Below are 12,337 nucleotides of genomic sequence, written 5' to 3'. Positions count from 1 at the left end.
CAACTCCTTCTTTACGGCACTCACGGTGCCCGACTATTGTGCAACGGCAACCGCTCACCACCGTCATCGCTACTCATGTCTTCTAGCTCGAACTCGGCCGCGCTTTGGATGCGCGCCTCCTCGTCATTCTTGGCCTTGGAGAAGCCCCTGATATCCGCCAGCTCTGCTTTGCTCGGGTACGGCGTGTCACACCTCTTGCTCCGTAGGGCCGGGTAGTACCGCCTGTACGTGAACCAGCCGACGCCCATTCCCAGCAAGCTCCCGACCGTCACGTCATACACATCGTGCCTGTAATCCTCACAGCGGGATATGGCGATCATGACGGCGGCGAGCAGCGGGGCGAGGGCCAGCAGGACGCGACTGAGATCGGTACGCGGCCGAAAGACGTGGCACTGGCCAGCAAAGAACAGTGCAAGGTAGCCGAGGCCGGAGAAGGCGAAGCTGGAGTGGCCCGAGGGGAATGAACGCCATCCGTCGTGCAGAGTGTGATGGTCTTGCTCGGTGCAGATCTCGAATGTGACGAGTTGGTGTGCGGGAGTGCCTTTCTCCTGGGGTGACGGCTTGGGGTCAGCTGTAGGTCCAGGAGCATGCGGAGATGCGGTGGAGCGTGGGCGGGTGCGGATGGGCTTACAGGCTTGCAGCGCGCGATCAGATCAGGCCGAGGCCGGCCCACGGCGTTCTTGACCACATCCGTGATGAAGGAGGTCAGGATCAGGGATATGAAGAAGCCAAGTATGGTGACATGCACCTTATGTGAGCCGGGTCTGAATAGGAGGGCCCAGACGATCAGGACGGCGAGGGGGACGCCTCCTGCATAGGCGAAGAGCCAGGAAACGGAGACGCGCTCGACTTCGGCATGGGGAAATTGGATGGCGAGGTTGTCAAGGGAGAACATGCGATGGAAAGGCTCCACAAAGAACTGGATCTGGACCGGCTGTCAGACGTTGCCTTACAAACGGGCGGCAGGCGGTCTGCAACTCGCCGAGGCACACTCACGAGCATGTACAAAGCAATGAGGATGGCAAGCCCGAGGTACTCCGAGGCATACGATCTCTACACGGCGGCAGGTCAGCTCTCAATGCGCGGTGGTGTTGCGGCAGGGCCGAGCCATACCTGCCAGAACCTCGAGACAGCGGAGCCGGGGCCGGTGTTCTGCAGGCCAGCTGCGCGGCGGGATTGTTGGGCGCTACCGCCCGGCATTGTTAGTTCAGGAAGGTCCAGAGAAAGTGCATGAGGAAGGCTGGTGGAGAAGCTTGGTTGGCGTGTCAAGGAGGTGTCACCGTGGCCGGAGCTTCGTTATCGATACGGGGCTGACCTAATTCCATCTGATTCAGCCCTATGCCGATGAGCGTAGGGATGCTGGGCACGCGCGAACATCATAATCTGTAGGCGATTGTGTGATAAAATCTCGCAGGCCCTGGCAGCGGCAGCATGAGCATCTTCAGGGCCTCTGACACTTTGGGGTTTGGAGCTCCCATCATCATCTCTCGGCCTGGCTGCTCCCTTATCATCACGCTCCAACTCTGTTATTCCCAGCGGCGGCGGCCCGACTAGACGCATTCGCGCGGCGGGTGTGTCTTGCGCACCCACAGGGTCCACCATCCCTTGCGCCGTTATTCCGTGCACGGCAGATCGTGCCCACGCGCGCCATGCCTGCTCGGTGCGGGAAAGCCGACGCGATTTCCCAGGCCGGCACTTGTTCGTCCAAACACGCCCAAACACGCAGGCGGTGCCGCAGGGAAATCAAACGGCGAAAGTGGGACGGGACCATTTTTCTGGCACTGCAGCGCGCCCCGTATAGCCTCGCATGCACACGCCTCAGGGCCAGGGCGGCGGACAGCACGGCACCAGCGCCTCGCGTCGAGCCAATACTCGCCGCTCGGCGCCGAGCGCGAGCTGAGACTCGAGGTAGCTTGGGAAGAGCGCGGGACGTCATATTCCAGCGGATCACTGCTCCCCCGCATGCCCGAGGGGGAAGGCCTTGCGATCCGAGAGCTTAGCGACCGCAATGTCGGCAGTGGCTGACCGCTAACGGCGCCTCGTGACCCGGCCGTGGCAGCCAGGCACCGGCTCAACAACAGACAGCCCTCTGGCGCGCGGTGGAGACTATTGGAGCGGCCTCCTTTTCGCTGCCAGGTGCGCGACCCGCGACCCCGCGTCAACAATGTTCCGGTGGGGCCCTCGTGCCCTGGAGGTGCCGCCCTGCCGCCCTGCAGCTGCTGTGGTTCGTGTGGTTCGGCCTGTCAGCAGCGTGTGCGACCCGTGACGGGCGCGGGCGCTGTTCCAACCGGAGCTCGGGCGCGGAGCGTGTGAGCGTGTGAGCGTCGCAGAAGAGCGCCCCCAGCCGCTCCGCCCCAGCGCGCCACACTCACCGCCAGTGTTTCGAGTCTCCGTCGCCGTGTCCTGCGCGCAGTCTTCAGCAAAAACTCGCGACCCAAGCCCGCTTTTCGCGCCCGTCGCCCGTCGCCCGTGCAGCGGCAGCGGCAGCGCGGTCGTGCGGCCCCCGTCGCCAGGCCCCAGGCCCCAGGCCGTGCATGATGATGAGCCTCCAGAAAGCCGCCGTCGCTGAGCAGCCCATCAGAGCCAAGCCCCGGGCTATAAGGGGGCCAAGCGCGGCTTTGCAGCCACTCCATCGCGAATCCGCCGGCCCTTTAAGACGCCGCCCAGCTGCACTTGCGGCTTCCATGCGCCTCGCAGCCACGCTCTTCATTTCAGCTATGCCAGCCTGCCTTTGAACCACTCGAACAGAAGCCCGCACGCCCGCACTCCGACGGGCGCCACCCGCCGAGCCCACCCGCTCCGCTCCCTCTTGCACGCTTCCACACGCCCACGCACCGCCTGAGCACATGTCTCGCCCTACTCTCCCCCCATTGGTTGAATTTTTTCGCATTGCCAAGCCCGAAATTGCAATGGGTCCGTCTTCCCCGTGCTCCCGTGCCCGCCGTCTCTCTGACAACCATGGAAGACGAAGAAAAGGTGCCCTTGACCGATGATGCTAGCCCTGCCGTTACCCCCATCGAGGAGGAAAAGAGGCTCCCGCAATGGAGACCCGACCGCGCCGTCTCGCCTCCGTCCACCAAGGACCAGTTCGCGACGGGCTTGTGCATCCTCCTCAACACCTGCGCAACCGTCGCCATGGTCTTCTTGAGCAAGCGGTCAGCCTTGAGCCCTTAGCAACTGGCTTATTTCGAATACTGACCCTGCCGCAGAATCTTCTCCGACCCGCAGATGCATGATGCCCAGGTCATCTTCACCATCTGGCACTTTGCTTGCACCGCCATCGTTCTCTGGCTCTCTACGCGTGCGCCGTTCCGAGCCTTCAAGCCCATCCGGTTACCGCTTCGCGACGTCCTGCCCATTTGCGTCATGTTCACCTCGTACGTGATTCTGGGGAACCTGTCCCTGACGTACAACTCGATTGGATTCTACCAGCTCGCCAAGGTCATGACCACCCCTGTTGTCGTCCTCATCACCTTTGTCATGTTCCGCACCCCCATCTCCGTCTTCAAAGCGCTAGCGATCGGCTGCATCTGCGCTGGTGTCAGCCTCACCAACTCCAACTCTGCTCAGAGCAACCCTTTCGGCGCCATCGTTTCCGGAGCCGCCGTGACGGTTACGGCATTTTACCAGATCTGGATTGGAAAGAAGATTGAAGAACTGGACGTTTCCGCCCAACAACTACTCATGAACCAGGCGCCTATCTCCGCCTTCCTTTTGGTGTTTTGCGTCCCCGTTTTGGATAAGGTCCCTAATTTCAGTATGATATCCCCTACTCGAATTGACACGACTTTGTGCTAATGACGTTTTCCATAGGCACTATACCCTCGGAGGTCTATTGGTCGTTGCTCGCCTCCGGGATCACTGCTAGCGTCTTGAATCTGTCTCAGTTCCTCATCATCAGCCGCACTTCTGCTCTGACTGTAAGTTCCTCGCGGTACTCAGGTTGCGCGACTCGGATTTTCTGACTGTGTGATGTAGTTTAATGTGGTTGGAAACCTCAAGACCATTCTTATCCTTTCCGGCGGCTGGTATCTCGAAGGCAGGGCGCCGACGTCGCACGAGGCACTTGGTGTCTCTCTCGCTATTGGTGGAGGCTGGCTCTACTCGCACCTGAAGCGGAAATAAAGAATCTCGCACATATTGCTGCCACGGACTTGCGATGCCGAGGCAGTGAAGCACTCGACACACAGTACGGCCATCCTTTACAGAGGAGATGGGTGGCCACGACGATCCCGATTCGTTCGACACGAAATCCGGAGGCGTCGTCTCCTGGGACTCAGGCCCGGCACACCGTTTTGTATACGACCAGGATTTTTGGACATCAACTCCCACGGCTTTTGAGGGCTGTCGAGGATGTTACCGTTTTGCTTATCTTCGGGAAATGCATTTTCAGGCGTAGGGGACATCAACATCGGCTATGAAAGCGATGACGGTCGGAATGATCTGCGGCCACAGAATGTGGCATTATGGAATCATACAGAGGAGAGCACCGGCGCGTGCCCGCGTACCTATCTACGCTGTACATACTTAATAGATACCTAATAAACCCGCAAATACACGGGTTGGATGCAAAAGAACATGTCCTTTTCCAACGCTTCGCATCGCGCAATGCTTGCTCCTGAGATGGCTTGCATGCAGTCTCGATACATCAAAACAAACAGCACAGTCGCCACTGCCACCCTTCAGGCCGAGGTCCGTTGCCCAGTGCAATGATATTAGCATCCAAGCGCCTCGATACGCAAATTACGAGCCCGGGAATAGCCGGAGATGAGTCGGGCATGGAAGGCAAGGCTGGCTGAAGTTCGGGCGCTCGCAAGAAAAAGTGAAAGCGAATCCACGTTCAACAAGGGGTCCAAGCTCCCCGGCAATGCTGGCTTCCCCCAGCTTGGCTCTCTGTCGATCCGAACACCACCTCATCACCACCGCCGCGGGAGCTGCCGAAAAAACACGAACTCACCAAGAAGTCGTCCCACCATCTGCGCCCACCGCCTCAGCCCTCGCTCCAAACGAGCATCCTCCCCCGCACGGCCTCATCCTACAACCCACGACTTCACCCGCAATTGAAGCTCCCCGTGCGCCGGTTCGGTGCGCACACCTCGTTCTCTCTCTCCAACAATGGCCGACGACAACCCGGACAACGTCCTTAGCGCGACCTTCCCCGCCCCGCCGCCCTTCTGGAAACAATTCACGTCCGACAATCGCGCGCGCTTGAAGGAGCTCCAGCAACAGAATGCTGCGGATGAGGGCGCCGCGCTACCGCCCCGGATACCAGACATCCCAGTTGAATTGCGCTACCTGCAGCCGCCAGAGCCGCCGGCGAACGGGAAGTACAGGAGTTTCGGGGACCCGTACGACGTATGTGCACTTCTTCATATCTGCTTTTTTTTTCCTCTCTCTTTCAATTAAGGAATGGTGGGCGGCGGCATTCGGTCACCGCGTCCAGGACGGAACGCCGTCGACCTTCCCTTCTCACACACGCCCCTCGGACCCCCATGGCTGACAGCGCGGCATTTGCCCAACCACCACAGATCAACACGGCCCTCACGTCCCTCCGCAACATGGGCGTCGAGCAGCTCTACCCTTCCCCACCATCCTCCCCATCCTCCCCCTCCCAGCAACAACAACACCACCAACAACAAGCAGACCGCGATTCCAGCGACCCCACCACCACCACCACCACCCGCCAACAACCCCAACCCATCCAATCCCAATGGACCCTCGACCGCGCGTCCTACATCAAGAAAATGGCCCAGAGCCTCCTCCTCAACTACCTCGAGCTGGCCGGCCTCCTCGCGCAAGACCCCGCCCGCTGGCAGGACAAGTACGAGCACATGCAGACGCTGCTGTTCAACGCCCACCACCTCATCAACGAGTACCGCCCGCACCAGGCCCGCGCCAGCCTCATCGCGATGCTGGAGGAGCAGCTGGCGCGGCGGAGGGAGGAGGTGGACGGGGTGAGGCGGATGGGGGAGAGGATCGAGGGCGTGTTGGCGGGGTTGGGGAGGGAGGCGGTGGGCGAGGAGGGGTTGTTGGGGAAGGGGGAGGCGGTGGGGCTGGGGGTGGGGGGCGTTGTTGGGGGGGAGGAGGGGAGGAGGAGGGCGGTGCAGAGGGAGGTTATGAGGGCGTTGGATGAGGAGTTGATGGGGGAGTGAGGAGAGGTGGGTGGGTGGGTGCTGCGTTGGCTCGGTACGGTACCCCAGCGTGCTGGCGTGGGAAGATGTCGAGGGGGAGGCCAGGGGGGAAAAAAAGAGGAGGGATGTCGCGACGACTTGCTGGCGGGATTGATGCGTTTCTTTCTTCCGTTTCTAATTTTGGCGAAATTTTAAGTCTTCACTTGTAGAGGGGATAGCTGCACCCAAGCGGAACAGAACGCGCATTTTTCTGGCGTTATGGGAGGTTCGAACGAAGATATACCCCATGAATAAATGATTTAATGTTTCCACGTTGGTCACGTATTCCAACGTCAAAGCCGTCAGCATCTACATGGTAGGAGAAGAAAAGCTGAAAGGACGGTTGGCTGTCTACAAAACATGAGTAAGTGTACATGGCAACGAGCAGTGCTATGCAAAGTCACTCAAATGGATAAGCTCAAGTGTGGTATGGGCTTGCATCAGACAACTTGAGTAGCCAAGCCGTCAGGTGACTGAGCAAAGCCCGGTTGTAGGTGTACCAGCACATTCATACCCTTGAATCTTGAGGACCTCTTGAGAAAACGAGACCCTAGGCGCATATACCAAGCCGATATCTGGGGCGAGCAAATGCTTCAGTCCGGACCTCTTACGTCCGTGTTCTAAGTTGTTGGTTCCAGAGGAATCCGTCCAACCGAGCAGTGTGCCAACCGTAGCTTCATCTCACTTCAGTTCTCGATCGCCCCATAAGAACATTTACCATCCTGTCAAAATACTACACTCCTGATCCGTCACTCGCTCCGCTGCACACAGGTGTGCCAAGCTCTACACCCTTCCGCCGCCAAGTGAGCTTGCCCGTTCACAGCATGAGCAAGTTTGGGCAATATCACCACCGCTATCACATCGCCCTCATATTCCGTTCCAATTCGCTTCTTTGGACCGAGTAATGGACTTCATTCGTTGCTTTGGCACCCTCCGGTATAATGAGCCTCTTGGCCACCACGAAACGAGGCTGTGGCGCGTGAGACGAGGGTTGGAGGGGAGCGTGAGGGGGTTGGTGGGGAGGAATGCGACGGTGCAGGTGGTGCGGGTTGGGCAGAGAGGGTGGAGCGTTGTGTAATGTGAGTGGGTGAGGAAGGGTTGTGATGAGGTTGTTGCTATTTTTCCCCCGTCTTCCACGATCTGCTAGTTTAGGGACATGGATGTCTTATGATTTTTTTTTTTGGTGGTTTGAGGGGGCAGCGAAGGTGTTCTGACATACCCCCTCGTGGTTACTCCCTCCCTCCCGTTTCAACTTCCAACTTGCTTATGAGTCTACAAAAGTTACGACTTTCTAATCAGACTCCCGTGAGTGGTGGGAGGAAGTAGAGGAGAGTACTGAGGCTCGGTGCTGGGGGACTCTACTCCTCTGTAGCATGACTGACAGGGCGTTTTCGCCAGATAGCTCTTTCACTCTGGTCTTTTCTGGTCATCGGTCCGGGAACCGTTGCCAGTTCGCTGCACTGCCGGCTCCGCCCAAGCTTTTACGAAGGCCCAGTCCCTCATCTCATAGAGTCTGATAATTTGGATATTTTCATCTGGGTCAAGTGAGAGCGCGAAAACGCTATGACAGGTGATCTTAGTGTTCCCCTAGGATTTTCTTTTGGATCCCTAGATGTTACTCGACGATGGACATCATGCTGGAACAGCAAGAAGACGGCTATACACGCTCCCCAGACGGTTAGCCAAACAAGCTTGAATTCATACGAAGTCTCTTGACCTCCAGTTGAGAAAGAAGATTCTGACGAAACAAACAGTGCTTTGTAAGTTGGCGGGTTTGATGGGCCGTGAGGATTGGTGCAACTCTTTGCAAGTTGATGTGCTTGCAGAGATTGCGGCCCGTGTGCTGAAACAAGCCAGACCTCATGAGTCACACGGCTCCGAGCAAAGTTCCGTGGTCATGCTTAAGTGGTGTTTACCGAGAAAGGAAAATGGCGGGGAAGGCAACGACGCAAGTTCCTGTCAGTGCAGTTCACGATGGAGCTCCCCAGTGCTCACATGCCTTGGGCGATGCGGGAAAGGACATCTGCAACAAGGCTGCAACCTTGGGTCGGTGATATGGAGCTAAGAGACTGGTAGTGCTTTCGCGAAGATGCTGCATCCGGAGCGAAGGGCGGCGCTTTGTTGAAATGACCACGTTGCAGTGGCCAAAGTCTGGCGATTTTCATCGTGTTAATGTCCATCAGGGTGGCGATGACTGTTCCGCGGCTCCACCAACATGGTGGCAATGACGGATAAACGATGAATGGCGCAGAGGTTGATGCCACGGTGGCCGCAGGGGCGGAGGGCGGTGCCAAGACTCCACGTGTATACTTCGGGACATGGGAACGAGGCGCACGGAGGCTCAGGCGGCTCGAAGTAGCAGGCGGAGCGAGAAATAAGCATGGGCGGTGGGGGGCGGGATTCTGGAAGTTTCACGCGCCAGAAAGGACAGGTTGCAGAAAGCGCTATTGCGGCCGCTGATGCACCGCCGAACCCTGCCGCTTGACCGCTTTCGGCCAGATCCAGCGGCGGCGACGCTGATTCTCCGGTACTCGAGCTCCAATCGAAAAGGCAACGGTGGTGACTTTACATAGCGCCTACATAAAGACCACCCCAGGCCGTCGTTACCTTTCTCCCCTCACTCCCCCTCCCTTCTCTTCTTCGATCCGCCCTTGCGCTCAAGGCGCTTTCTGTGATACCCTTTGTCTGCTAATAGCTGCCGCGGACGAGCGCGCCTCTACTCTCGGACACCTCCCTCACCCACCACCACCGTTTCTCCTCCACCGCCCGACATGGCTCGGCGGTCGGGAGGCGCGTCCTCGCGCTTCCAATGGACCACGGTCCTCTACCTCCTCCTGGTCATCTGCGCGCCCATGGTGCTGCTCGGTACCGCCAAGGCACAGTCTGATGACAACGCCGTCAAGGGTCCCGTCATTGGTATCGATCTGGGCACCACCTACTCGTGTGTTGGTGTCATGAAGGGCGGCAAGGTCGACATCATCGTCAACGACCAGGGCAACCGTATCACTCCCTCTTGGGTGGCTTTCACCGACGAGGAGCGTCTTATCGGCGACGCGGCAAAGAACCAATGTAAGTCACACCCAGCTCCCCCGACTTCAATGCCCAAGCTCACACCTCCCGCAGATGCCTCGAACCCCTCGCGTACCATCTTCGACATCAAGCGCCTTATCGGCCGCAAGTTCAACGAGAAGGACGTTCAGAACGACCTGAAGCACTTCCCCTTCAGCGTCGTCAACAAGGGCGGCCAACCCCGTGTCAAGGTCGATGTCAAGGGCGAGGAGAAGACCTTCACGCCCGAAGAAATCAGCGCCATGGTTCTGAGCAAGATGAAGGAGGTTGCTGAGAACTACCTCGGCGAGACCATCACCAACGCCGTTGTCACGGTTCCCGCCTACTTCAACGACGCTCAGCGTGCCGCCACCAAGGATGCCGGCACCATTGCCGGCCTCAACGTCCTCCGTGTCGTCAACGAGCCCACCGCGGCTGCTCTGGCTTACGGCCTGGACAAGAAGGATGACAAGACGGAGCGCCAGATCATTGTCTACGATCTCGGTGGTGGTACTTTCGATGTCTCCATTCTCACTGTCGACGAGGGTGTTTTCGAGGTCCAGGCTACCGCCGGTGACACTCACCTTGGTGGTGAGGACTTCGACAACCGTGTCATCGACTACTTCGCGAAGCAGTACAACAAGAAGAACAGCGTCGACATCACCAAGAACCAGAAGACGATGGGTAAGCTTAAGCGCGAGGTCGAGAAGGCCAAGCGTACTCTGTAAGTGCTCGCCGAACACACTCCAAGGGGATTAGCCTAACGTGTCGCAGGTCCTCGCAAATGTCCACCAAGATCGAGATCGAGTCCTTCCACGACGGCAACGACTTCTCCGAGACCCTTACCCGCGCCAAGTTCGAGGAGCTCAACAACGATCTCTTCAAGAAGACTCTCAAGCCGGTTGAGCAGGTCCTGAAGGACGCCAAGCTCAAGAAGAGCGAGATTGACGACATCGTCCTTGTTGGTGGTTCTACTCGTATCCCCAAGGTCCAGGCTATGCTCGAGGAGTTCTTCGGCAAGAAGGCCAGGAAGGACGTCAACCCCGACGAGGCTGTCGCCTTCGGTGCTGCCGTTCAGGGTGGTATTCTCGCCGGTGAGGAGGAGGCTTCCAGCGTCGTCCTCATGGATGTCAACCCTCTTACCCTCGGTATCGAGACCACCGGCGGTGTCATGACGCACCTGATCAAGCGTGGCACCACGATTCCCACTCGCAAGAGCCAGATCTTCTCGACTGCTGCTGATAACCAGCCCGTCGTCCTGATCCAGGTGTACGAGGGTGAGCGTTCGATGACCAAGGACAACAACCTTCTGGGTAAATTCGAGCTCACGGGCATTCCTCCGGCTCCTCGTGGCGTCCCTCAGATTGAGGTTTCGTTCGAGCTTGACGCCAACGGAATCCTCAAGGTTTCGGCTGGCGACAAGGGCACGGGCAAGTCCGAGTCGATCACCATCACGAACGACAAGGGTCGCCTGAGCTCCGACGAGATCGAGCGCATGGTTGCCGAGGCTGAGAAGTATGCCGAGGAGGACAAGGCGACTCGCGAGAGGATCGAGGCCAGGAACAGCCTCGAGAACTACGCCTTCAGCCTCAAGAACCAGGTCAACGACGATGATGGCCTTGGTGGCAAGATCGATGACGACGACAAGGAGACGGTAAGTACCCATACGTGGCATGAGACAGCAGATCGAACAATGGCTAATGCAACGTGTCGCAGATCTTGGAGGCTGTCAAGGAGGCCCAGGACTGGCTCGATGAGAACGCGGCCGAGGCCGTCGCTGAGGACTTCGAGGAGCAGCGCGAGAAGCTGTCCAACGTGGCCTACCCCATCACCAGCAAGCTCTACAGCGGCGGTGCGGCTGGCGACGATGACGAGCCCAGTGGCCACGACGAGTTGTAAGCGGGCACGGGACAGGGAGAGAAAAGCCTTGTATAAAATTCTAGACAGCATTTTTTTGTTTCTTCGCCTTCAGGACTCGGGACTGTCATGGATCAGTAGGATAGGGAGTTCTACGGGGGATATGAATGGACGAGAGTTTTGCATTGCCTGAAACGCCATTCAACTCTGATTAGCCGCCGGTGCGAGGGTGCGATCTGTTTGGTGCATCCCTGTGCTGTGTGACGGGAATAAGCCGAAGGTGTGGCGGTACAGTGTGGCCGTGAAGGTCCCAGCGCGAGGTTAAGGAGATTATTGGCTCCGGAGCTAGAGCGCAGGCAGCCAGGTCGCCTGCGAGTTTCGATGATTTTGATGATGCGCTCATCTTAGTGAGGTCACGAGCTGTCCCCGGCGACCGTGTCATGCGGAATAGCGAAGGCGATAGGCAGCGTCGATTGTCATTAGCGCGACTCCATAATCAATTCGCGAGCACACGGACGACTGCCTTGTGGCGGAAGCAAGCCGTGGCCGGCAAGCTCGGGTCAGGGTCGGGTGGAGACTGCAAATTTCGCGACGGCGGGGTGTCGCAACGGGAAGGCGGTCCAGCGCGACGACCGATTCCTCTGCGCAGCTCTCTGCGAAGGCGGGCGTGCGCTGAGCGGCCGCGCGGAGGGACAGGGCCGGGCACGAATGGTTCGCGATCAAGGCGTCTTGGCGCCGGATGCTGCTGGCCCGCAGCGGATGATGCGGTGGCTCGCGGGTTGGTACATGTTGTGCTGGTGAGTCTGCGACACGCACTGCCAATGACTGGCACGGCGGGGCCAGGAACAGGCTAGCCCTGCGGCTTTCATGCGTGGAATCAGGCTGGGGTAGGGGCCGCCACGGCCGTTGATTGGGCGCCCGTGCGGACTGGGGCGCTTCAGAGGCGTCTCAGATACGGCCAAACGCTCAGGGCAGGCGGGCGCGCGACACACGACCCAGCCGCAGGCCTGCAAGGCTGCGACCTTCATTGCCGCCGACATTGCACATCGCAGAGCGCGAAGGCGGTCCTGCGACGCCGTCGCCCATAAACCCACCCGCTCCACCGCCCGTCGCGCGCCCTCCCTCGCGCCACTGAACAGCAGCCGTTGTCCAACCGCGCCGGCGACAATCACTGCTCCAACACGCCCGGTCTTTGTGCGCGCGACCGCGCCGCGACAAGCAAGCTCGCTGATCACCACATTCCTTTGTCCTACAGCCAACAA

General features: G+C 58.9%; 4 protein-coding genes across 4 annotated transcripts; 3 read left to right on the top strand and 1 right to left on the bottom strand.

The window, feature by feature from the left end:
- Positions 1-20: 20 nt before the first annotated feature.
- Positions 21-1,200, bottom strand: BKCO1_480008 (pap2 domain protein; the record flags this gene model as incomplete). Its single annotated transcript, XM_020276518.1, has 4 exons — positions 21-548; positions 632-925; positions 997-1,053; positions 1,114-1,200. 4 exons carry the CDS (start codon positions 1,198-1,200, stop codon positions 21-23), a joined length of 966 nt encoding a protein of 321 aa, XP_020127696.1.
- A 1,758-nt stretch (positions 1,201-2,958) lies between these two features.
- On the top strand, positions 2,959-4,125 carry BKCO1_480007 (solute carrier family 35 member e3; the record flags this gene model as incomplete). The annotated part of the gene is made up of 4 exons (XM_020276512.1): positions 2,959-3,155; positions 3,210-3,757; positions 3,814-3,920; positions 3,979-4,125. The coding sequence occupies 4 exons, from the start codon at positions 2,959-2,961 to the stop codon at positions 4,123-4,125; spliced, it is 999 nt and encodes a 332-aa protein (XP_020127702.1).
- Positions 4,126-5,115: 990 nt separating this feature from the next.
- On the top strand, positions 5,116-6,152 carry BKCO1_480006 (rna polymerase ii mediator complex protein; the record flags this gene model as incomplete). Its single annotated transcript, XM_020276501.1, has 2 exons — positions 5,116-5,355; positions 5,529-6,152. The coding sequence occupies 2 exons, from the start codon at positions 5,116-5,118 to the stop codon at positions 6,150-6,152; spliced, it is 864 nt and encodes a 287-aa protein (XP_020127701.1).
- Positions 6,153-8,941: 2,789 nt separating this feature from the next.
- Positions 8,942-11,117, top strand: BKCO1_480005 (glucose-regulated protein; the record flags this gene model as incomplete). Its single annotated transcript, XM_020276490.1, has 4 exons — positions 8,942-9,239; positions 9,294-9,942; positions 9,993-10,872; positions 10,935-11,117. The coding sequence occupies 4 exons, from the start codon at positions 8,942-8,944 to the stop codon at positions 11,115-11,117; spliced, it is 2,010 nt and encodes a 669-aa protein (XP_020127704.1).
- Between the last annotated feature and the right edge of the window lie 1,220 nt (positions 11,118-12,337).

Source organism: Diplodia corticola, assembly GCF_001883845.1.
Source record: "Diplodia corticola strain CBS 112549 chromosome Unknown scaffold48, whole genome shotgun sequence".
Classification (NCBI taxonomy): domain Eukaryota; kingdom Fungi; phylum Ascomycota; class Dothideomycetes; order Botryosphaeriales; family Botryosphaeriaceae; genus Diplodia; species Diplodia corticola.
Note: the sequence above shows the minus strand (reverse complement) of the source record. Positions and strands in the feature narration are given on the sequence as shown.